The sequence below is a fragment of the Polypterus senegalus genome, chromosome 2 (genome assembly GCF_016835505.1).
Source record: "Polypterus senegalus isolate Bchr_013 chromosome 2, ASM1683550v1, whole genome shotgun sequence".
Taxonomy (NCBI): domain Eukaryota; kingdom Metazoa; phylum Chordata; class Cladistia; order Polypteriformes; family Polypteridae; genus Polypterus; species Polypterus senegalus.
In genome coordinates this window covers 237,573,263-237,597,571 of record NC_053155.1, presented here as the reverse complement: position 1 = coordinate 237,597,571, position 24,309 = coordinate 237,573,263, and the positions used below count along the sequence as shown (strand labels likewise).

Genomic DNA, 24,309 nt, shown 5'->3' with positions numbered 1-24,309 from the left:
AATGATCCTCAGGGCTACCTTAGCCAGCCTTTGACTCTACTGGAAGCTGTTCTTCAAGAATGTCACAACACATTTACAGCCTGTTTCCATTCCTTCTACCCAACACCTGCTCTCCAATGGGCCTGCCTCTGTGACTTGCTGAATTGTCTTGATCAGGTAATTTGTGAGTCCAGTAAACTTAGAATTCTTTGTATTAATAAACTGTGGTTTGACTGTGTACTTTATTTATATAATTTGTATTCAGAACAAAAACTCTTGCAGTAGAACTTATTTATATTGCTTTCATTATCTTAACAATTGTTTGTTAGATTTTTCTTTCGGTTTTCTAAATTTCAGTGTAATCGAAAAAAATACTTTTTATATTTTGTTCTCTAAATAAAGTTTTCAGTACCACATTCTTAACCTATTTAGAAGTGTGTCAGGAAACACTAGAAAGTTTTGAAACAGGGGCAATAGTCAGTGATTGCCTGTGGTAAAATATTCATCAGTAGTACTCATCCTCTTAAAATAACTCATATATTTAGCTGACATTGTTTCCTTTGAATTTTTTAAATTTCAAATAACAAAAAATGCATGACCGGTATTTGTAAAAAATGGTGACACTTTAACCATCTAACAGAACTAAAAATAAAAATTGTTAAATGCACACCTAAGAAAGAAAGAATAATGGAAGTCTGTAGTCATAAACTTCCAAAACTATTTTCAGAAGCTGAGAAAAAAATTGTTTAAATAGAAATTAAATTTTAAAATGACTTAAATCATAAAAGAAGTTGCTGGTAGATCCATAAGTTATTGTTATTGTATATGCTTTTCAGAAAAATAGTTTCTTTGACTTATTTTATTTGTGAAGGCAATCACTGGTAGCTGGTGGCTGAATTGCTTCTTGTTATCTTGTTGCTGATTGGCTGCTGGTTAGGAATATTACAAATATCAGCTTAAACATCCTAATAAGTAAGATACAATTTCAAATACAGTATAAACTAAAAAGAGTTGTGTGTACCAAAAGGCTATGCGCATCATTTTTAATTTCAAGGAGAAGTTAAAGTTGCAGTCTTCTTAATTCCTAAAATTGCCATAAGGTGCTGGAATGATCCTTCTGTATAAATGACAAATTTAACAAGTACTTACATTAAAATAAGTAAATGGACTAATATAATTTCACCACTGCTACCTCCAATTAAGATCCTGGTTGTACAACTCCATCCATGCGGGATCACATTGGGTGCAGATTTTTGTTACAACCGATTCCTTCTTTTAAATTTTCCCTGTTTTAAATAAACAAATGCAGTCATTTAGTACTCAAGTTTTATTTTGTTATTCCAAAAAATTAACATGATTCATTCGCAGCTTACTGAAAATTAAACGGTATTTCTATTATATCTCTTTATAATGTCTTTATTTAGGATGATGCTTTTTTAATGATTAATCAAGTGGACATGAACTGAAGTAGTTGTTTCTCTGTATAATTTAGCACCTCTGTCTTCTATTAGTAATTGCCAGTGTTTATAGAATTATGAGATTGGATAAAATGAGTTTAAAAAGAAGAGAATAAGAAATTACTGTGTATTTTTATAAGAAAAAATAATTTTTGTATCTAACCAGATTAACGAAACATATTTTTTCCCTGTAGTGTGCTTCTCTAGTGCTCTGATTTGAAACCAAATTTAATGTGCATATTGTTTACATACTGTACATATTGTTTCTTTTTGTCACTGCTTGAAAGTTTTAATAGCAAGATATGTTCAGATTTCTTACTTTACTTTTTTGTAACATTTGCTTTAGGATATTCAAGAAGCAAACTTCAGGACATCAAGTAGTCGACTTTTAGCTGCCGTAATGTCAGCCCTATGCAATACTTCTGTAAAATTGACATCCATTCTTCCAATTGCCTATGATGGAGAGGTTTTGCTCCGTTCTCTTGTCAAGCAAGTCAGCACAGAAAATGATTCAGCTTTAGCTCATAGGTTCCCACTGTTGGTGGCCCATATGGAGAAACTCAGCCATGTAAGTAATTGTACAGAAATGTGCAGAAAGCACCACACATATAGTCACAATTAAGATTTTGGGTGTGTTTATTACAGATACCAAAATAATGTAAAAAATCTAAATAGACTAATATTAAAAAACATATCTCTAAATATCTGTTTTCAAACTTTCGAACAATAATTCCTTCTTCCAGAATTAGTGCTGCAAGACCGATACTGAATGAGTTTATCATAATTGTGCCAAGGCAGGGTTGCATGGATTAAACACCTGTAAGATGCTATTAATGAAATAAATCTTAGCTTGATAACTGGGAATGTTTATCATTTTATTTCTTAAATTGTTTTTAATATAGTTATAATAAAGGTCTTCCTAATTTAAAATAGGCAACTTGAACATATACTGTATGGTATCACTTAAACTATTTCTTCCTTTATGGTCATGTTTCATTTTTATATTTGTTTAAAAGGATGTCTTTTTGGATGTGAGAGATGTGCTCTCAAACCATTTTTTGTTTCATAGCTCAAACTCGCAATTTTGAATCAATGCTTTGTATAAAAGCAGTTTGTATTCATTAAATAAGATAAGGTTAACAGATTAAAACCTTAGTGGCACATTGGTTCAGTAGTTAGCCCTCCTGCCTCCCATCACCAGAGCATTGACTTTTAAATCCATCGTCTGATTATTGTCTGTGTAAATGTTGCAGATTCTCTGCATGTATTTTTTTCTTTTTGTTTAGGGTACTCTTTTTTTATTCTCTCCGTATACACAAGAAGTGTTAAGTTTTGTATCGATACTGGTGAATGATTTGCATTTTGAATGCTGTTTGAGTTACATTAGTAAATTTCCCACAGTTTGCTTCTGCAGAGAACTTAGAGATAAATTGCATTATCCTGTGTTCTTTAATGGAAGTAAATAAATGAATGCTTTATTTTCATTTTTCTACAGCTTTGAAAAGTAATTAGGGTTTAATGTGTTTTCCATTGCAAAGTGTATTGTTAAAATATAAAATAAAATGAAATGCTAGTTAGTACTTTCAGAATTGTGTTTTGTGGTTACATTTTTCAGAACTACTACACTCAACGTAAATTCCTTGCTGCTTCCTAAAGGTTAAGTAGGTTCAGTCTTCTTGTGATGTTGAAATAAAGAAGTAGCCACATAAAATCAATAGGTAACTGAATAGATTTTTAGAACTTGGGAATAAATTAATACTGAATATCTGTATTTTTTTTTAATAGAGTGAAGAAAATCTGACAGGGCTGACAAGTTTTCGTGAAGTTCTTGAAAAGATGTTAGTCATTGTTGTTCTTCCTGTGAGAAAGAGTCTACGGAAAGAAATGGAGCTTTTCTCACCACATCTAGTATCTAACACATGTGGCCTCATAGCGAGTATCGTCAGTGAGCTTACTGCTTCAGCACTTGGTTCAGAGGTATGAAGAAATATTAAAGAAGTCTAACAAAAGATAAGAGCAATAAGCATATTAGTGCTGTGAAAAACAGACAGTATGTTATAAAATGTATCATTAGGGGGATTGCTGTATTGATAAACTACAATGTAATTGCAAGGCATATTTTCCTTTCTTATGTCTCTCCACCACCTTTTTCCCCACCATCTCTGTTTATCTCCATTTTATTTTTTAGGCTTGTACTGTAGACTTGAAAATTCATAGTTACTTTCTGGTATTTCCCGTTTAAACCTTAATGACTATTGTCCTTTTAACTTAAAACCATGGGTATATTTTTGTACAGCGTTTTGTCATTTTTCACATCTAAAGTAAACTTTACCTTCCACTGTCCCATTTGTATTTGTGTCAATCCAGGGAAAGCTAATGAATTGTTGATTTCTAACATATATGTATATATTGGGTGCATATGATTACCACACAGGTGTTATTCAATCACTTTTATCACTGTATTTGTTTGAAGAATACTTCAATGGAATTGCGATAATGGCTTCCAAATTTTAAGAAGGAATACATAGCTCCACTGTGAATGGTAGACAGATAATAATATCTAGGAGATGCTGTGATTTTTTTGAAGGCCAAAGTGAGATTAAGCTGCAGAAATAACTAGTACTGGCCATTTTTGATTTTATAGCTTAATTTTGCCTTTGGTTCTAAGAGAACATTTTATCACGTTTTCTTGGTCTTGCTACAGTAGTTCTTTTATATAGTGCATCAAGTAACTTTTTACCAACGCTAAAATATCAACAAATAAAAAAGTTCAATTGTATCTTGTGTAATGAGTTGTGTTGTCTAGTGGGTCCAGACATGGTTATTAAATAGTAGCAGAATCCACTGCTGCAAAGTCTGTGCCCACAGAGCTTCTTCCTAAAACACCCACCCCCAATTCCTCCAGTTCATACACTATAAACCACTGGGGTTTCAGGGAAAGAGCAATAGCAACTGAAAAGGCTTGACGCTGAAAGAAAATAAAACAGCTAACATTGCTGTTATCCATTCAGACAGTTAAGGTAGGTAACTGAAGCTTAATGATTCATTTATACATTGTAATGAGCAAGGCAACAAAAAAGACAAATGGGTACATGTCTGACTACACGTCTAAACGAACTAAAGGAAGTTAGTATTACATACATGCAAATTACAGAAAAATATTGTAGTATACAAGCAATTAATAATAATAATACATTTTATTTATACAAGGCGCCTTTCAGAGAACTCAAAGACAACAAACAAACAAACAATAAATAAATAACACAATTATAAACAAAACATCAGAAAATCTAAAACTTAAAACCAAACAAAACCACTATAATTAGGAGGAAGAAGAAAAAGCCATTTTAAACAAATGTGTTTTAAGTTTACATTTGAAAGATGATTATGATTTGATATTTCGGAGATCCGCAGGTAATGAGTTCCAGTGCTTGGGAGCAGAACGGCTGAAAGCTACCCCATGGTGGTTAGACGGGCGGGAGGAACGGTCAGATGGGTGGAGGAAGAGGATCTAAGGTTACAGGATGGAATGGCAACATGTAGAAGGTCAGACAGATATGGAGGTGCGAGGTTATGGATGGCCTTAAAAGTTAGTAGCAGAATCTTAAAATCAATATGAAACTTGATCGGGAGCCAATGAAGCTGCTGCAAGACCGGAGTAATATGGTGAAAAGATGGGATTCCAGTGATGATACGTGCTGCAGAATTCTGGACTAACTGAAGCTTGTGAAGAGATTTATTAGGGAGACCAAAGAGGAGTGAATTGCAGTAGTCCAGCCGAGAAGTGACAAGACTATGAACAAGAATGGCAGTAGTATGAGGAGTGAGGGAGGGACGAATGCGATTAATATTACGTAAGTGGAAGTAAGCAGACCGGGTGATGTTATTAATGTGACATTGGAAAGATAGAGTACTGTCGAGGATGACACCCAGACTCTTGACCTGAGATGATGGGGAAACAACAGAGTTATCAATAATAAAAGAAAGATTATTGGTTTTGGATAATGATGATTTTGAACCAATGAGGAGAACCTCAGTTTTGTCACTGTTTAATTTAAGAAAATTTGAAGAGAACCAGGATTTAATTTCAGAAATGCAATCAATAAGTGAGGGTGGTGGAAAAGAGGAGGTGGGTTTACCAGCAAGGTAGAGCTGGGTGTCATCAGCATAACAGTGAAAATTAATGTTATATTTGCGAAAAATATTGCCAAGGGAAGAAGGTAAATAATAAAGAAGAGGCCCCAGGACAGAGCCTTGGGGCACACCAGAAGTAACAGCGGTGGGTTGGGATGTGAAAGTTTTAAGCTGTATGAACTGAGTGCGGCCTGAAAGGTAAGATCTAAACCAATCAAGTGGAGTGTGAGTAATGCCAATCAAAGATAATCTATTAAGGAGAGTGGTATGACAAATAGTATCAAAGGCCACACTCAGATCAAGAAGGATGAGAATAGTGATTAGACCAGAATCAGCAGCCATAAGGAGGTCATTGTAATTTTAACAAGTGCGTTTCTGTACTATGAAGGGGCAAAACCAGACTGGAACTTCTCATATAGATTATTGTGAGACAAGTGGGTGTGAAGTTGGATAGCTACTATTTTTCAAGAATTTTGGAGATAAAGGGCAAGTTAGAAATGGGGAAAATTATTGAAATTAGTAGGATCACAACCAGGTTTTTAATATTGGGGTTATAGCAGCAGTTTTGAAAGATGAGGGAATAATACCAGTAGTAAGAGAAGAGTGAATGATGGCAGAAATAAGAGGGACTAGAGAGGGGAGGCAGGCGTTAACCAAAACTGTAGGCAGGGGGTCCAGCTGACAAGTAGATGACTAGATGACTTGGATTTGCAGATGAGATCTGAGATTTCAGAGGAAGTGGGAAGCTGGAAAGAAGAGAAAGAGTGAATAGGTGAGTGTAGTTCAGAAGAAATACAGAAAGGATCTGGACCAAGGTGCTGATGTATCTTTTGGATTTTCTCATTGAAAAAGACATAAGAGAATTACAGAAGGCAGTTGAGTGAAGGTGAGATGGTAAAGAGTCTGGAGGTTGTGTAACATTATTAAGTAAAGAAAACAAAGACTTGGTGTTACCTGTATTACTAGTAATTAACTGAGTGTAATAATTAGATTTGGTTTGAGCTATACAATCCTTGTAATAGAGTAGATGATTTTTATACATCTCTTTGTGGACAAAGAGTCTGTTTTTTTTAAACAACCTTTCAAGTTGCCTGCCTTTAGCTTTCAGAAGCCGAAGTTCAGGCGTAAACCAGGGGGCAGAAAAGGAAAAAAAACAGATCTGGTTTTTAATGGGGCCAGAGAATTAAGAATACCATTAAGACAAGTGTCATAATATGAGACCAGTTCTATGGGAGAGGATAAATTATAAAAGTCCATTTGCGAATCAATTCTAGAAGACAGCAAATTCAAGTTGATATTCTTAATGTTACGAAAGGCTATGAGGCGTGGAAGCTTAGGAACAGAAAAGGTAAGTTTAGCGTTGAATGAGAGGAGAAAGTGGTCGGTTATAGTGAGTTCATCTGCTGTAAGATCAAAAGGAACAACACCAGAGCAGCAAATCAGGTCCAAGATATTTACAATGAGTAGGAACATCAGTGTGCTGCTAGTATCCAAAACTCTCCAGGCAAGATATAAAGTCTCTAGTGAGAGGGATATTGATATTGTCCAGATGTATATTAAAATCCCCCAGCAGAATTATATTTGGAGTAATTACAGATAGATTGGTAAGGAAGGTAGCAAGATCGTTCAAAAATTGTTGTTAGACTTAGGAGGACGGTAGACAGTTGCAATGATGGTTGGAACTGGCCCAGACAGTTGACACACAGTCGATTCAAAAGAGCTAACAGCAGGAGCAGGCAACGGCAGGACTTTCCACTTCTCGAAATTATGCGACACCTCCTCCACGGCCAGATGCACGGGGTTGACAAGTGTAAACAAACCCCAGGGGGGTGCATTCATTAAGTTGTGAAAAGTCTTGAGGTTGCTGCCAAGTCTCAGTTAAACAGAGAAAGTCAAACTTACGGTCAATGAGGAGATCCTGAATGAGATGTCCCTTGCTCGTAAGTGAGCGGATGTTCAATAGACCAAAGCTGACAATGTTGCTGTCGCATTTGACAGTGGTGTTAGTCGACCGAGCTAAGCTGGCCAACACGCTATGGTCAGCGTTCCTATCTGTGTTATGTGGAGGGTGCCGAAAATCAGACCAAAAAGAGTTAATTCCTTTCGAGCGTCCGTTGGAATCTCCGGCGGGACCCACGATGGATGTATCTCCGACGAGGGAGAAGTATGACGTCCGGGTCGAAATATAGCACCGACAGCAGAGGCACAGACTGGAGAAGACGCAGTCGAAGCAGCTCAGCAGCTGGGTACTGGAGGAGGCCAGTCGCAGGTTGAATAACGAGCGACAGAAGACTCCAAACAAACAACCAAGCAGATATCCTACCAGTCCACTTTGTAGGCGAGGAGGCCGCAGGCAGCTCAGACGTCCAGAAAATAAACCGGTAAGTTTCAAACGAAACGGAGGTTAGGCTGAAGCTAAATGCAGACACAGCATATAGTATATACTGTAGCATATATAGCCACGCAGAGATGTCAGCAATATGGCAAAAGAAATATCATCAAAATCACTAGTCTAGCAAAATCAATATTCTAGTTACCGGCGAGCAGCGGCGACCAGTCCCGCCAGCGTTCACTCAACCAGAAGAGCAACAGAAGAGACAAATAGGCACATGTTGACCACTTCAGCTGCTTGGCTGTATGTGTTTGAGAATTGCTTGTATGCTACGATATTTTTCTGCCATTTGCATGTATGTAATATTAACTTCCTTTAGTTCGTTTAGACGTGTAGTCAGAAGGTAGAAGCTTTGCTGCGTCATCCAAGCTTTTACATGTGTCATTAGGCATTCTTCTTGAATCGGTTTCTTGAGTTCTGAAATTTACATCTCCTGTGGTTCGTGGTTATTAATTCTTTTAATGTCAGTAATTTTCATCTTGCCTCTTTTTGACAGGGTAAAACACATTTACTTCAAACGCATATCATGGAGCACACACAGCACTTTTACCACTAGTCCATTAATGCTTTTGAATGCCAATGTATAATTTGATGTTACAGAAACGTTTTTCCCCTTGCAGCAAGTTTATAACACATGCAGTGTGCCCTCTGTAACCATGACTAACATTTACATGTTTAATATGAGTCTTTTTTAATGAGACTTTCCGACTGTAGACAGTTCTTCATACTCAGGAGCTTGTTCTCTGTTGGACCAAGTTAACAAAGGAACCATTAGGATTTGCAGCTCAAATCACACCGCTTTCATGAAGTATTGGTTTGGTTTAGAAATTTGACACTCAGTGAGCCTTCTAATTGTCCCCACCCAGTTTTAAGCAGAATTCTCTTGCCTTTAAATAAACATATTATACAAATTTGTGGCTTATTTCCCTTATATTCTGTAGCTTTGTGATTTGTGTTTTCTCAAGATTAACATCTTTTGCTGTTAGTTTTGCTATAGGATGAGGATATTTAAATGTAACGTTTTTGGACTAGAGTTTCTATGTTCCTTAACTTTTGACTTCATCTTTGAGACATTCATTATGTGTTTCTGCAATATATGATAAGCTGTAATTGACTACATGAGTAAGGTGAATTCGTGATTGGTCTATGCTGGGTAATTAAGTGATCAGGCTGTATTACAACTTACCCATGCACTTTGTATTTTCCTGCCTTATCTTGGTATTAACTAAGAATTATCAAATCTTTCATTTATGATGCTGTGTAAGTAATAATTCAAAAATTTTGCTTTTACAGGTCGATGGTTTAAATTCAATGCACTCGGTGAAAGCTACCCCAAACCGCTTCACCAAGACAAGCCAGGGAAGAAGTTGGAATACAGGCAATGGATCACCTGATGCTATTTGTTTTTCTGTTGACAAACATGGGGTAGTTCTTGTTGGGTTTTGTGTATATGGTGGAGGAGGTATCCATGAATATGAATTGGAGGTCCTGGCAGATGATGTAAGTGCTTAAAAGATACTTGTCCTTGTTTGTTTTTCTGTGTGTGACTATGATATTGTCTTTTTGTTTGGATCTCACTGTGGTTAATTTGCACCTCAAAACTTTAGAAAGGGGTTTAAAAATTTTTCTTGGGACCTACACATTAGCATACATTTAGGTTTTTAAAATTTTTATTTTTTAGTCCTCATAACTGAGTCAATGATTTCTGCGTAATCAAACAAGTTAAAGAAGCACAAAAATTGGGCATCATGCTTAGACTCTGATTTTTATATTGCATGTGCTGAAAAGATGCAGCATGTTTTATTGAATTATGGAAACATAACATAATGAAGAATACAAGATTGAGTGAATGCTATTTTTAATTATGCTATATAATCTCATTTTATTGACAACAGTAATAAAAAGTATCCTGTCTATGATACAACTGTGGGGTATTTTATTTTCATCAAAATGAATCATAATGGTTCTATAAGGTTTAATATTCAACCGTTAACTTTTAACATTTGCTCTGTTAAGCTAATTTGAAAATGTAATGGAACTGAACAGTGGTATGAAGTAAAATGTAACAAATTCAAAATGTTCTATTTTTAGCTTTTTAGTAGTCTAAGGAAATTGCCTGCTTTGCCATATGCTGTCTTTCATAGCTTATATTGTGGATTCGTGTTCATGTTGTTCAATAATATACATCAAAGTCCCCCAAATCCCGTGTTTATGTTGCTGCCACCACTATAACACCTCACCATTCCCAACAGCACCAGAAATAGCCGTTTTCAGATTTAACTTTTTTTTTTTTTGTTTTTATTTAAACAGACCCAGGCTGAACATCCAGGGGACTCTGCTCATTCACACAGGTGGACATCTTTAGAGCTAGTGAAAGGAACATACAGCACTGATGACTCTCCTAGTGATATAGCTGAAATCAGACTGGACAAAGTGGTACCCTTAAAGGTCATCAGAAGTTTTTTAGACCTCTTTGATCTCTTTATTATGACTGTTTTATGTAATTGGAATTACAAATTCATAATAAGTACAGTAGCTTTGCAGAAAGAAAGTTTGTATTGGCACATTTAACCACAATTAATTTGTTTGAAGGATTGACCTATTTTTGTGGTGTTATACTCTCGTAATTTATAAGGGTTCTCTCACAGCGTGCCTCAACATCACTCTTGTGTTTGTACTCACTTGCTAAATATGGCCTCTGCACTGTTCTATTTTATCAAGTCCTATCTTTATTTGATTCTGACACCTTATCACATTTCATCATATAAAAGGTAAACATGGTCAAAAGAGGCAATGAATTGGTTTGCTTTTTTTTTGATAAACTCTGTTTATTGAACAGGATCTTCTGTAAACAAAGTCAATTTCATATTGAAATCATGGTTATATACGGTTCTAAAAATAAAACCTCTCTTCACAGGAAAATGTCAAATATGCTGTACGACTAAGAAATTACGGTAGTCGTACTGCTAATGGTGATGGAGGCATGACTACAGTGCAGTGTCCTGATGGAGTGACATTTACTTTCAGCACCTGCAGCCTTAGCAGCAATGGCACTAACCAGACTCGAGGCCAAATTCCACAGATTCTGTATTACAGGTGAAGCTCACTTTAGATTGTGGGATTATAAAAAATATGGAAGTGGTTACTACCTGCAAGAGATATTGATGCTAGTAGATGACTGAAGTTGTAAATTTTACTTTAGAAAAAGAGGAAACACAAGTTTAATAAAATGTTGACTTTCATTTGCACGTGTTTTAAGGCAATATGACATGTTGTAAATGAATCAATTTATATTGTACTTGGTTTATAGTGTTCAAGTTCAAACAAGTTAAAAGTTCAGGGTTATAGATATTTGTGTGATGAATGAGTTTGGTTGCTACCAACATTTGAACCTGATTCCATATGCAAGTCTGAACTTGCACTGAAGCTGTTTGGTAATGGAAATATTGGCATAATAAATTATTATACTACACTTGACAGAAAAGCTTTTAAAATATTTTCTAATAAAATAACAATGAAGGAATATAGCCACTAGAAATCACAAAACAAAAACAATGTACACTAAAATAAGATTCAGGTATGTATACCTTATGCTTAAATAACAGTGTTTGGTAATAATTCAAAACTTCATAGAGTTGGAAAATGGCATAATGATGGTATGAAAAGCCTCCACTAACTGACACAGTTGATCCTTTATCAGAGACGTTGCTGTTTCTGCTGAGGGATACCAACCCCGGAAGCTGTTCTTCCTAATATGCCATGGACAGGATGTACACCTGCGATGCAGGGAATTGCAAGCGGCATGTTCTTCCACTCAGATAAATGGCCGGCTGTTGATTAAACTGTTTACCTCTGACTGAGCATATGGTGTCCCCACACATGCTGGTGGTTACCTATCGTGAAACATGGTGCGTGAAAGCCCAAAATGACAGAAAATTGTAGTAAAGTCCATAGTTTACAGTACTATTTCCTTGCTGTTATTGACCTCTGCTATGTATTCACATGAGTCAAAACTAGTTTGCTTTGTCCAAAAGTAAACAACAGAAATTGATAGATGAAAATTAATTTAAATTTAGTGAAAGAAAAATTTTTGCTTTTATGTGCATGCTCATATATCAGAATTGCTGTAACCTCACATGACTTTAACCTGAGACACCCATAACTCGAGAGTCACCTGTAACGTTAGTCTGACTGACATCTTGGATTATTACATTTCACATGCCTTTTCCCTGCATTATTAACTGTGTAACCCATGAGAATGTGTTAGCAATAACATAACAAAATAAATATTTGAAAGTAATATGCTTTTTTTGTTTATGACTAGAAGTGAGTATGATGGTGATTTACAATCTCAGATTTTAAGTAAAGCCAATGAAGAAGATAAAAACTGCAGTAGATCTCTTTCTGTAGTGAGTGCTGTGGTGCGTGCAGCCAAAGATCTTCTTCACAGAGCTTTTGCTGTGGATGGTAAGGTGCATTTTAATACTTTAAATGGATAATTGCTATTGTGTTAGAATTGTATATTTTGTTACTGATGGTTTATATTCTTGGTCAACCTAGCTGAAGATATCCCAGAGCTGCTAAGTTCTTCCAGTTTGTTTTCAATGCTGCTTCCTCTTATTTTGGCTTATATTGGGCCAGTAGCAGCATCTGTACCAAAGGTAAGCTTATCTTTTGCTGCTCCCAGTCAAGCAGAATCACATAATGAATTTATATGTTTACATTTTGTAAAATGTCTAATAATAACTCCTTTACCTTTATGATACAGATTTAATCTATTTTTACATTAGGTAGTTTTATAGCAGTTTTCATTTAGTTTACTTATGTGAATGAATGTTCTGAAAGTACCTAAATGTTTATAGAAATTATTAATTGGAATTTCACAGATCATTACATCTTGCAAAAGCATTTGTTACATATGTAAAACGTCTTCTCTGTGGTACCAAATAAAAAAGAGAAACACTTACCGTAGATCCCGTTATATAAGCCGACAATTTCGTCCTAGATTTTTGGCTTGGAGTTTGGGTGTCGGTTTATACAACAAGTATTGTTTCAGATTCAAGATTTCCAGCGCAATGCCGGTTTTGCCGATGAATACGGATCTTTCAGATGAAGACGCAACTTTGCATGCCGGTACTTTAAATTCAATAAAGAATTCATTCAAAAAAGTGTTTTAGTTGTTAATTTTATTGATAAAATTTATAATAAATTATCGGGAAGTTTAAAATAAAAAAATTTGTTTTGATTTACGATCAACATCTTGCGTTACGACCCGGATGCGGTCACGTGTATCCGCTTGCGCGATTGTAAACAAACAACCGAGAGTGTTTGTAGCGGCAGTCAGAGCCTATATATATGTGTTTGTGGATGTAATTTCGGTCATTGCAGTGATTTGCCTATATACAGTATATAATTCTTTAAGACCATGTAAGCAAGACACATAATTGCTAAGGAAGGTAGAGAAGGTAAAGAAAGCGATCACAATCGAAAAGAAGATGGAAATTGTGTGGAAATATGAGAGTGCTGTTCATGTGACCGATCTCGCTAATATGTACGTACAGCATGTCGAAATCCACCATCTGGACAATTTTACAAAGAAAAGATTTGCATAAGGAGGCTCCTTCTAAACAATAACCACCTTCCGTTTCATTCTCCTCCTCTTCCTTTCCTGCAGCCCAAAGATGTAAAATTAAATGGTGAGTACAGTATGAAATTGTTGTTTCTAGAATAGAATGCCTTTTTTTGTCACTATACACATCTACAATGAGATTAAAAGCAGCTCCTTCAGTGCAGAAAAAAAGTTCTGTATAGGGCTTGTATGGTTGTTTTTTTAGCCTTAGCATAACGCCGGATCTGCGGCCCCGCTTCTGCTTTCTTTCCTCCTCCATCTGCGCGTCTCCTAGACACCACAACAATCCACGGAGAGCCCGCTGGTCTCGCTATGTTGTCTGGGATGTTGTGCGTGTGATGAAAAACACTCGAAACAGATGTCTGGCTCTGGACACCGATGTCTATAAGGTTCTGACAGGTGTAGCGGATATTCGCCGAACCGATCGTGCACAAACAAGGAAAAAAAAAGTACAAAAAAGTGCACTGAAAAGGAGAGCCCTGAGCTGCTGCGACCATGCGCGCTGCCATGCTCCTAGCTTAATCTAGCCTACTTCTGGTAGGCTAGGCACTTTTTATAACTTTTTGGTTAGCACATTAGAAAATTTATTGGTGTTTTGGTAAATTATGCACATTATACAACCCTTTTTTATTATGAAAAGATTAAGTAAGTGTTGCAGTGGGAGGTTCAGAACGCATTATGGGTTAGTCTTCACGAACGAATTAAGTTCGTAAGTCAAGGGTCCACTGTATTGCGTATTTAAGTTAATCAAATTTATAACGAGTCTCCGGAAATCCACCCCATGTACGATTTGCGTATATAGTTTCAACACAAAGGTTTCATTTTACCAAATTTCTCCGCAATCACTTCCTGGTTTCCATCAAAAATGCCGGCAGTCTCAAATTCTCGCCGATAAACATGATAAATATCCCTGAAGAGACACTTTTAAGGAAATTTAGAAAACTTTGCTTGGAGAAGGGGGTCGGCTTAAATACCAGCCATCGGCAAATACATGTAATTTAGTAGGTAGAGAAGGGGGTCGGCTAATATACCGAGTCAGCTTGTATTCCGGGATCTACGGTAACTATCAATACAAATATTAAAACTACAGCCACCAAAGTCAGATGTCATATTATTTATTGTAAATAAACCTGATGTACAAAAACTATTAATGTAATTAATGAGAATTATTTTTCATACCACAGAAAAAAAATTTAATTCAGTGAGCTGGTGGATAGATGGACTTTTTCTTTTTACATTGTAACTTTCCAGGTTGCTGTAGAACAGCACCAAACAATAGTTGTGTTTTTTTTTTATTAAGAAGAGGTTCTAAGGTGTTCTTTTAAAATTAATTCTTCAACAAGGACATTGTAAAGGGGAAATTTTGTATTAACATTGAAAGGTTTTTCTTCAAACAGAGAACTGCAGAACTGCTTATACATTTGTCTATTTCTGTTTAGGCTGCGGTTGAAGTATTTGGGTTAGTTCAGGAGCTGCTTCCTGCTGTGTCTGCTTTGAACCAGAAATATGCCCCCCCTGCTTTTAACCCTAATCAGTCCACTGACAGCACAACAGGAAATCAGCCTGAGCAAGGGCTGTCGGCATGTACTACCTCTAGTCACTATGCTGTCATAGAGAGTGATCATCCCTATAAACAAGCATCTGTGACGCAGTACAAGGTATGTGTGTCTTCACTACTCTGTAAGGAAGCTGACAGTATTAAACTTACAGATGTTCAAAATAAGGCAATTTTTTGGTGTGTATATATATATATATATATATATATATATATATATAATATACACACACACACACACACATAGAGATACAGTATTTAAACTTCTCACGCAAATGGTATATTTTATTCAGAGCTATTTTGTAGCAAAAAATGTTTTAAGTGTATTTTTAGTCTGTATATAAAAAAAAAATTTGTGTGTGTGGATGGGTTTTTAGGTTTCCTTCCCAGACTGTGTCCGATGGATGACCATTGAATTTGACTCCCAGTGTGGTACTGCTCAACCTGAAGATGTATTACGCCTGATGATTCCCAGCAGATCTCTACAATTTTGTGGATTTGCTGCAAAACATACTGTACACGAAAGCCTAAACACATGGACAGAGCTAAAGAAGTTTTTTGGTTCCAGTGGCTGGCCAACAACAGTGTTGGTTTTACCAGGTAAATGCATTTAAATAAATAAAGCTCTGTACCATAATATAACTCACTTTAGAATCTGTGGCAACTGCAGTACATTGTCACAATGCTTATTGACCTGTTTGTTTGTGTAAAAGTCACATAATTAATCTAAAACCCCTATATAGATAAAAGTGTATTATTTGTACAGTTGTGCTTTAAGTTTGTGAACCCTTTAGAATTTTCTATATTTCTGCATAAATATGACCTAAAACATCATCAGATTTTCACTGTAGTCCTAAAAGTAGATAAAGAGAAACCAGTTAAACAGATGAGACAAAAATATTATACTTGGTCATTTATTTATTAAAGAAAATGATTGAATATTACATATTTGTGAGTGGCAAAAGTATGTGAACCTTTGCTTTCAGTATCTGGTGTGACCCCCCCTTTGCAGCAATAACTGCAACTAAACGCTTCCGTAACTTTTGATCATTCCTGCACACCGGCTTGGAGAAATTTTAGCCCATTCCTCCGTACAGAACAGCTTCAACTCTGGGTTGAACATTTTGATTGGATTAAGGTCAGGACTTTGACTTGGCCATTCCAAAGCATTAACTTTATTCTTCTTTAACCATTCTTTGGTAGAACGACTTGTGTGCTTAGGGTCGTTGTCTTGCTGCATGACCCTCCTTCTCTTGAGATTCAGTTCATGGACAGATGTCCTGACATTTACCTTTAGAATTCTCTGATATAATTCAGAATTCATTGTTCCATCAATGAAGGCAAGCTGTCCTGGCCCAGATGCAGCAAAACAGGCCCAAACCATGATACTACCACTACCATGTTTCACAGATGGGATAAGGTTCTTATGCTGGAATGCAGTGTTTTCCTTTCTCCAAACATAATGCTTTTCATTTAAAGCAAAAAGTTCTATTTTGGTCTCATCCGTCCACAAAACATTCTTCCAATAGCCTTCTGGTTTGTCCACGTGATCTTTAGCAAACTGTAGACAAGCAGCAATGTTTTTTTGGAGGGCAGTGGCTTTCTCCTTGCAACCCTGTCATGCACACCATTGTTGTTCAGTGTTCTCCTGATGGTGTACTCATGAACATGAATATTAGCCAATGTGAGAGATGCCTTCAGTTTCTTAGAAGTTACCCTGGGGTCCTTTCTGACCTCGTGACTATTACACGCCTTGCTCTTGGAGTGATCTTTGTTGGTCGACCACTCCTGGGGGGGATAACAATGGTCTTGAATTTCCCCCAGTTGTACACAATCTGTCTGACTATGGATTGGTGGAGTCTAAACTCTTTAGAGTTGGTTTTGTAACCTTTTGCAGCATGATGAACATCAATAACTTTTTTTTGAGGTCCTCAGAAATCTCCTTTTTTTGTGCCATGATACACGTCCACAAACGTGTTGTGAAGAGCAGACTTTGATAGATCCCTGTACTTTAAATAAGACAGGGTGCCCACTCACACCTGATTGACATCCCATGAATTGAAAACAAAGGGTTCACAAACTTTCAAGCACAACTGTATGCTGTGCTTCAAATGAACCCAAGATATCTTAGCACAACATCTGTTGTTCCATCTATTTTCCATACTACAATTCCATTACATGATCAATGGTTGCTAGAGCTTGTTTCAGCAGCAAGTTTGCTAAGCTGTAGTCATTCCCTGTTGCCATCGTACTGTTGAATAGATACTCGCATTAAAAGAACTGCCGTGGTTGAGCCATTTACTCCAGTTTACTAGTGAATCTAAAAGGTAGTACTTTCTTTAGGGAACATAGACTGCAATAATTAACATAAATTGTGTAACATGTACAATAACGTATATACATAGAAGGACATATCAGAAAAGCTTTAATTTTTGTAATAAACTGTTGTACAGTTGTTCTTGAATGTTTGTGAACCCTTTACAATTTTCTATTTTTCTGCATAAATATGACGTAAAATCATCAGATTTTTACTCAAGTCCTAAAAGTAGATAAAGAGAAACCAGTTAAACAAATGAGACAAAAATATTACACTTGGTCATTTATTTATTGAGGAAAATTATCGAATATTACATATTTGTGAGTAGCAAAAGTATGTGAACCTCTAGGATTAGCAGTTAGTTTGAAGGTGAAATTAGTGTCAGGTGTTTTCATTCAAACGGATGACAATCAGGTGTGAGTGGGCACCCTGTGTTATTTAAAGAACAGGGATCTATCAAAGTCTGCTCTTCACAACACGTTTGTGGAAGTGTATCATGGCACAAACAAAGGAGATTTCTGAGGACCTCAGAAAAAGAGTTATTGATGCTCATTAGGCTGCAAAAGGTTACAACACCATCTCTAAAAAGTTTGGACTCCACCAATCCACAGTCAGACAGATTGTGTACAAATGGGGGAAATTCAAGACCATTGTTACCCTCCCCTGGAGTGGTCGACCAACAAAGATCACTCCAAGAGCAAGGCGTGTAATAGTCGGCGAGGTCACAAAGGACCCCAGGGTAACTTCTAAGCAACTGAAGGCCTCTCTCACATTGGCTAATGTTCATGTTCATGAGTCCACCATCAGGAGAACACTGAACAACAATGGTGTGCATAGCAGGGCTGCAAGGAGGAAGCCACTGCTCTCCCAAAAAAAAACATTGCTGCTCATCTGCAGTTTGCTAAATATCACATGGACAAACCAGAAGGCTATTGGAAGAATGTTCTGTGAACGAATGAGACCAAAATAGAACTTTTTGTTTTAGATGAAAAGCGTTATGTTTGGAGAAAGGAAAACACTGCATTCCAGCATAAGAACCTTATCCCATCTGTGAAACATTGTGGTGGTAGTATCATGGTTTGGGCCTGTTTTGCTGCATCTGGGACAGGACGTCTTGCCTTCATTGATGGAACAATGAATTCTGAATTATATCAGAGAATTCTAAAGGAAAATGTCAAGACAACTGTCCATGAACTGAATCTCAAGAGAAGGTGGGTCTTGCAGCAAGACAACGACCCTAAGCACACAAGTTGTTCTACCAAAGAATGGTTAAAGAAGAATAAAGTTAATGCTTTGGAATGGCCAAGTCAAAGTCCTGACCTTAATCCAATCGAAATGTTGTGGAAGAGCCTGAAGTGAGCAGTTAATGTGAGGAAACCCACCAGCATCCTAGAGTTGAAGCTGTTCTGTACGGAGGAATGGGCTAAAATTCCTCCAAGCCAGTGTGTAGGAATGATCAAAAGTTACCGGAAACGTTTAGTTGCAGTTATTGCTGCAATAGGGGGATCACACCAGATATTGAAAGCAAAGGTTCACATACTTTTGCCACTCACAAATATGTAATTTTCGATCATTTTCCTTAATAAATAAATGACAAGTCACAAGTATCCATTCTTTCTTAGTTTTTATAGACATCCGTATGTGTAACCAATATTTATATGTAGCCAGGCAATTTTTTTTTCTTCGTTTAGTTCAAACTAATGTTTTTTAAAATAATATTCAAACATGAAGTTCACTTTTTTATTTTTAAGCAAATGATACAGTTAAACAGTTGAACAAATACTTTAGTTTAATCAGCTGGTCGCTTGTGTGGAATCAACACATATTGTAACAATCTCACCAAAAACATCCACCAAGCAGGGTGCCTTAAGAGCCAAGTCCTGACACAAGGGAAGCAAACAGAGATGCTCAAAGCACCACAGAGTGGGTAGGCATAGACGAGCTGCATCAGCCAGTTCTTGATGCAGAACAACAAGCGAGATAAAGAACTGTTGCTCTTTTCAGATTGGGAGGTGATAGTGCCACATGTTAGACTGCATGCAGGATGGTGAATTTGTCTGCTGTACTGAAACTTAATAGAGCCTGCGTTATAGTGACACGTAAAGCTCTCCAGGACTGCTGTGACTTTGAAACAGGAGACTGAATGTACAAGTAGCTTTTAAAAAGTAAATAAAGGATAGGATAAACACAGAAGCGATGGGATTTCCCATGGTCTTTAACAATGAGAAGGTGTAAATAGTTTCTGACTGATTTATACTGTAGTTTCTTTGAGTGTTTTTATTACTAGAAATACACCTGTTAAATTTGTGCAAAGAGAAATGTCAAGGTGGTTTTGTTTCTGGTGTCTGGGAAGAGGCAGTACAATTTAATGTGAAGAATATGACAAGCAGTGCTTCTCTTTTATGAATGTTCTCCTAACATTAAGTCAGTTGTTTGGATTTGGTTCAGACATGAATTATTGGATGTTGAAAAAACTATGGTAAAATGCAAAGTTTGCAAAAACACGATAGCAGATAAGTGGCAGCACACGCAGATTATTTCAGCACTTAAAAAAGAAATGGCAGAATGGAACCAGTACGAGATGACGTTAAAGCCTGTACCCATTCAACAGCTCCCACGGATTCTTCTCCCTGCTTCAGCTTGGACTCCCTGGAGCAGGGAAGAAAACACTGGAGCTGTATGTCATGCCTTCTTAGCTACAATGGGGAGAAAAGCTAGCTGGCTATCTAATGTGCAGTTGGAGGGTTGTCATAGTGCACTTGGAGGTACAGTAAGCACATCTAAATATATATCACAGATTTTTCGCTGTTTCACGGCTTTCTGTGGACAATGGGTCTTTGAATTTATGGTACATGCTTCCTCAGTTTGTTTGCCCAGTTGATTTCATACAAGGGACGCTATTGGCAGATGGCTTAGAAGCTACCCAATCAGATAATGTATTACATATTAACTAAAACTCCTCAATGCTATAAGATATGCTTCCCGCACGGTGCTTGATTGTTTGCTTGTCTCTGCCTCTTTCTCACCCTCTCTGACATTCTCTGCGCCTGACGGAGGGGGTGTGAGCAGAGGGGCTGTTTGCACAGAGGCTGTTTGCCTAGAAGATACGGATGCTCCTCTACAAAATGCTGCTTTATCGCGGTGCTTCTGCATACTTAAAAGCACATATTTATTTTTTGATTGTTTGCTTTTCTTAGCGAGCGCTCTCTCTGACATTCTCTGCTCCTGACGGCGTTCCTTTGAAGAGAAGATATGTTTGCATTCTTTTAATTGTGAGAAAGAACTACCATCTCAGTCTTGTTATGGAGCACAGTTTAAACTTTTGACTAAAGGGTGTTATTTCATGTCTAGAGGGCTCTAATAATGTTAACAGTGTGGGAGAGTTTATAAGGGTTTAAAATATATAAAAATAACCATACAAACATATGGTTTCTACTTCGCGTATTTTCACCTATATTCACCTGGAGCGCAACCCCCGCGATCGAGGAGGGATTACTGTATAGACTCCTGCCAGAGACCAATAGTTAGATCAAACTTATAAGCGTTTTCTGCCAGCTAAACTGTTTGTTTAAAGAAAAAAAACACGTAATCTATGGTAAAGGTGTGTCTTTGGTATAGGGAAGGGCAGTGAGGTAAAAATGTTCTAAAGAAAGCTGAGGAAAATTTGAGGAGAGTTGAAAAGAATGAAAGAGAATGAGAGCTGCAAAGGTAAAATCAAGCTCCAAAAAAATGTACAGAAAAGTCTGCATAGAAAGACATTTTCTTATTTTGCATCATTACATATTCACAATAAAAATGTTTTTGTATTCCTAGGAAGGATGCAGTTGTCTTTTCCTTTTAGTTAGCCAATAAATAAAAGGTATCATTTTGCTTGACTTTTCCCTAAACACACACAACATATATATGTGTGTTTTATATATTATAATTTAAAAACAGAATAAGAATCTGAAAATCTAACAACATCACATTAATGTTCGATAAATTCTGAAAAGAATGATACCAAACATATATATTTAGGTTTTAAAATAAGCTAGATTTAAAGCGTGAAAGACAACGTGACATAAAAATGTCACTGTTGCACTTTTAGGCTTAGGATTAAGATTAAAAGACCAGTTTTAAAGTTAATTTTGATTATGCAGGTGATATGGTACTATATATATCAGATTCACAAAATACTGTGCCTGCAGTCCTAACCACACTAGCAGAATTTCAAAAGATGTCTGAACTTAAAATGAATTTGTATAAAAGTGTGCTTTTTACAGCAAACTCTTTAGCACATATTAGTTTGGACACCTTCCCTTTTATCATTGCAGTACGTTTAAATACCTAGGGGTAAACATAATTTTTTTTTTTTTGAAAAACAGGTTTTGCTGTCTGTTGGAAAAACTTAAGCAAGACTTGCATAGAAGGTCTACTCTCAATTTCACTTTAACATGGAGAATTAACACTGTCAATATGAATATCTTTCCTAAGCGTCTTTTTCTATTTCAAAACATCCCCATATGCATTAACAAATACTTTTTTAAGAAATTGGATTCAATTATAAATTACTGATTTGGAATTCAAAACATCCACGCATCCTAAGGGCAACCCTACATAGACCTAAGTCATAAGGTGGCATGGCTCTACCTAATTTTCAGTTTTTTACAGGGCAGCAAATATACAAGCTATCGAAGCCCAGACATTGACACAAATAGATGAGCACACACAGGTTTGGTCCGCAATAGAAATAAAATCCTGCAGTACTTTTTATTCCTTGTGTTGTGCCCTAGTAAATGCAAGTTATCTATTCTAATAAAAGGCAAAGCCCTCACTCACTCACACACACTCTCTCTCTCTCTCTCTCTCTCTGTCATAACTGGAACCTACTTTCATCCATATACTGTATACGGCCGTAGCCTGCTGCTCGGTCGCTGTGTGAGGCCGAGTTGCGTCTCGCATCATCACGCCTCCCGTGTAATTGAGTGCCTGCCCATATAAGGTAAATATTCGCGGGTGAAGGACTGTGCTTAGCATATTCATAAGTGCAGCTACTGTGGAAACCCTCCCTCAGTGAAAGTGCGAGAGAAACTTTTCAGTGCCGGGTCTGAGCTAAAATTAAATAAAGCCGTGGACATCGCAAGATCGCACAAGATATTTGCGAGATACAAGTTTATTCTAATGGTTGTGCTGCTTCCAGACATGTATTTTCGTATTAAAGCATTTAACCAATCACATTTCAGCCATCATTTGTTGCCAGGCAGAGAGGCCTTCACAATCCGTTCTTCAGACCCTCTAACACAGAATAAATGTCGATTAAACTGTTGCTTCAACCAATCAGATTTTGAGTTGGTTTCAGTAGGACCCACTTATGCCAGAAATACGACAGGGCAGGTTCGACTTTCAGCATTAGCTTCGATGGCGATAGAAAGGGACTTTTTAATGGAACTGAAGCGCACAGATAATCTGTACGGCAGAGTAATTGAACTGTTTTTGAGGAAAGAGAGGAGGATGGATTTTGTTTACAAATAATCCAAATTTTTGGTGAGTAAAATGTTGCGATTTTCCTAAATAATATTGCAAGTTTATGAGTTATTACTGATGTTTTTTGTGTGTCGTGGCTGTAGCTGCAGTAGAAAGGAACTGGTTAACCCCGGTTTGTCTATTCAATAAAGGCATTTATTGTGGCTACAGGAGTTATCTATCATATGCAGCTGCTCTTTATACTGTATTTCTGCATATTAAGATGGTTTTTATAACCATAAATTAGTTTTTGAGGGGTGGGTTGATTCAGACGGAGCACTACTGAAGGCCTAGGTGTGAAATGCACGGTCCGCCACTGGACCAGATGATACGTAAATTTGATGAACATTATAACCCGAAAATAAACGAAACTGTTGAAAGGTTCAGATTATACTTCTCCCAGTGCGTCTCTCTAAATCCTCCATACGGGAACATTATCATAACACTTATCAATCTTATTGTTACACCTTCAACGTGCACCGAACCGTCCTTATTACGAAGTCTTCCCTGCTTTACCGCTGGCTGCTTCTTTCCATTCACCTTCCTAGCTCTTTATTTAAGCAGTTTTCCTTCTCACATTTCCGCTCCTTCGCTGTCTTCTCCCTTTTCGTTCAAAATACGCGCCTCCTTGCCTTTTTACAGTCAGCTCCCCTTACGTCACACCATGGTACTTTTAGCACAAGTTAATACCGGGAATGCCTGTTAAACATCTTACATTCACAAGTAGCGATTTGCATAGTGAACACTTCGATGAATGAAACCTGTTTATCTTTACAACGGTTGACAAACACGGAATGTAACTTCAAAACAACACGTCCTTCAAATACAAACCTGATTGAAAGAAATAATGATAATCAAATCCTTGATGACAGCAAAACTCATAACAGTGACAAAACAATTACATTGACAATCAGGTTGTTATTTTTAAAATGTTTCCTTTTCTTTTTCATAACTTCTTTAACACACTACTTCTCCGCTGCGAAGCGCGGGTGTTTTGCTAGTTGTGTATAAAACTGCCCTACAAACCCGCCCCTAAAAATCCTTCCAAACCCATAAACACCCAAACCATGACCGGTCCCTGGAAAAATTTGCTTCTAGTAAAATGGAACCGGTATTTTGCTAGTTATCAATATACTAACAACCCAGTTGTGCTTCATTCACTCAGAATATTGAATGAATGTAGGAAATACTTAAACATAGAGAAGCTTTTATCTGTGGAACCTCAACATAGCCACCTTTTTCCTCCCTCTCAGCCTTACACGTTTTTTATCCATCCATCCTCTTCCGCTTATCCGAGGTCGGGTCGCGGGGGTAGCAGCTTAAGCAGAGAGGCCCAGACTTCCC

The 24,309-nt window shown here is 37.0% G+C and overlaps 1 protein-coding gene across 1 annotated transcript in view; it reads left to right on the top strand.

Moving 5' to 3' along the window:
- mycbp2 (MYC binding protein 2) overlaps positions 1 to 24,309 on the top strand; it is a 503,803-nt gene that overhangs the window by 262,297 nt on the left and 217,197 nt on the right. Inside the window, 10 exon segments of the mRNA XM_039745368.1 lie at positions 1 to 156; positions 1,783 to 2,004; positions 3,222 to 3,413; positions 9,256 to 9,462; positions 10,273 to 10,410; positions 10,880 to 11,058; positions 12,287 to 12,429; positions 12,523 to 12,623; positions 15,031 to 15,249; positions 15,524 to 15,746. The exon segment at positions 1 to 156 is cut by the window's left edge and continues 119 nt beyond it. Of these exon segments, the coding sequence (XP_039601302.1) occupies positions 1 to 156; positions 1,783 to 2,004; positions 3,222 to 3,413; positions 9,256 to 9,462; positions 10,273 to 10,410; positions 10,880 to 11,058; positions 12,287 to 12,429; positions 12,523 to 12,623; positions 15,031 to 15,249; positions 15,524 to 15,746 (1,780 nt within the window).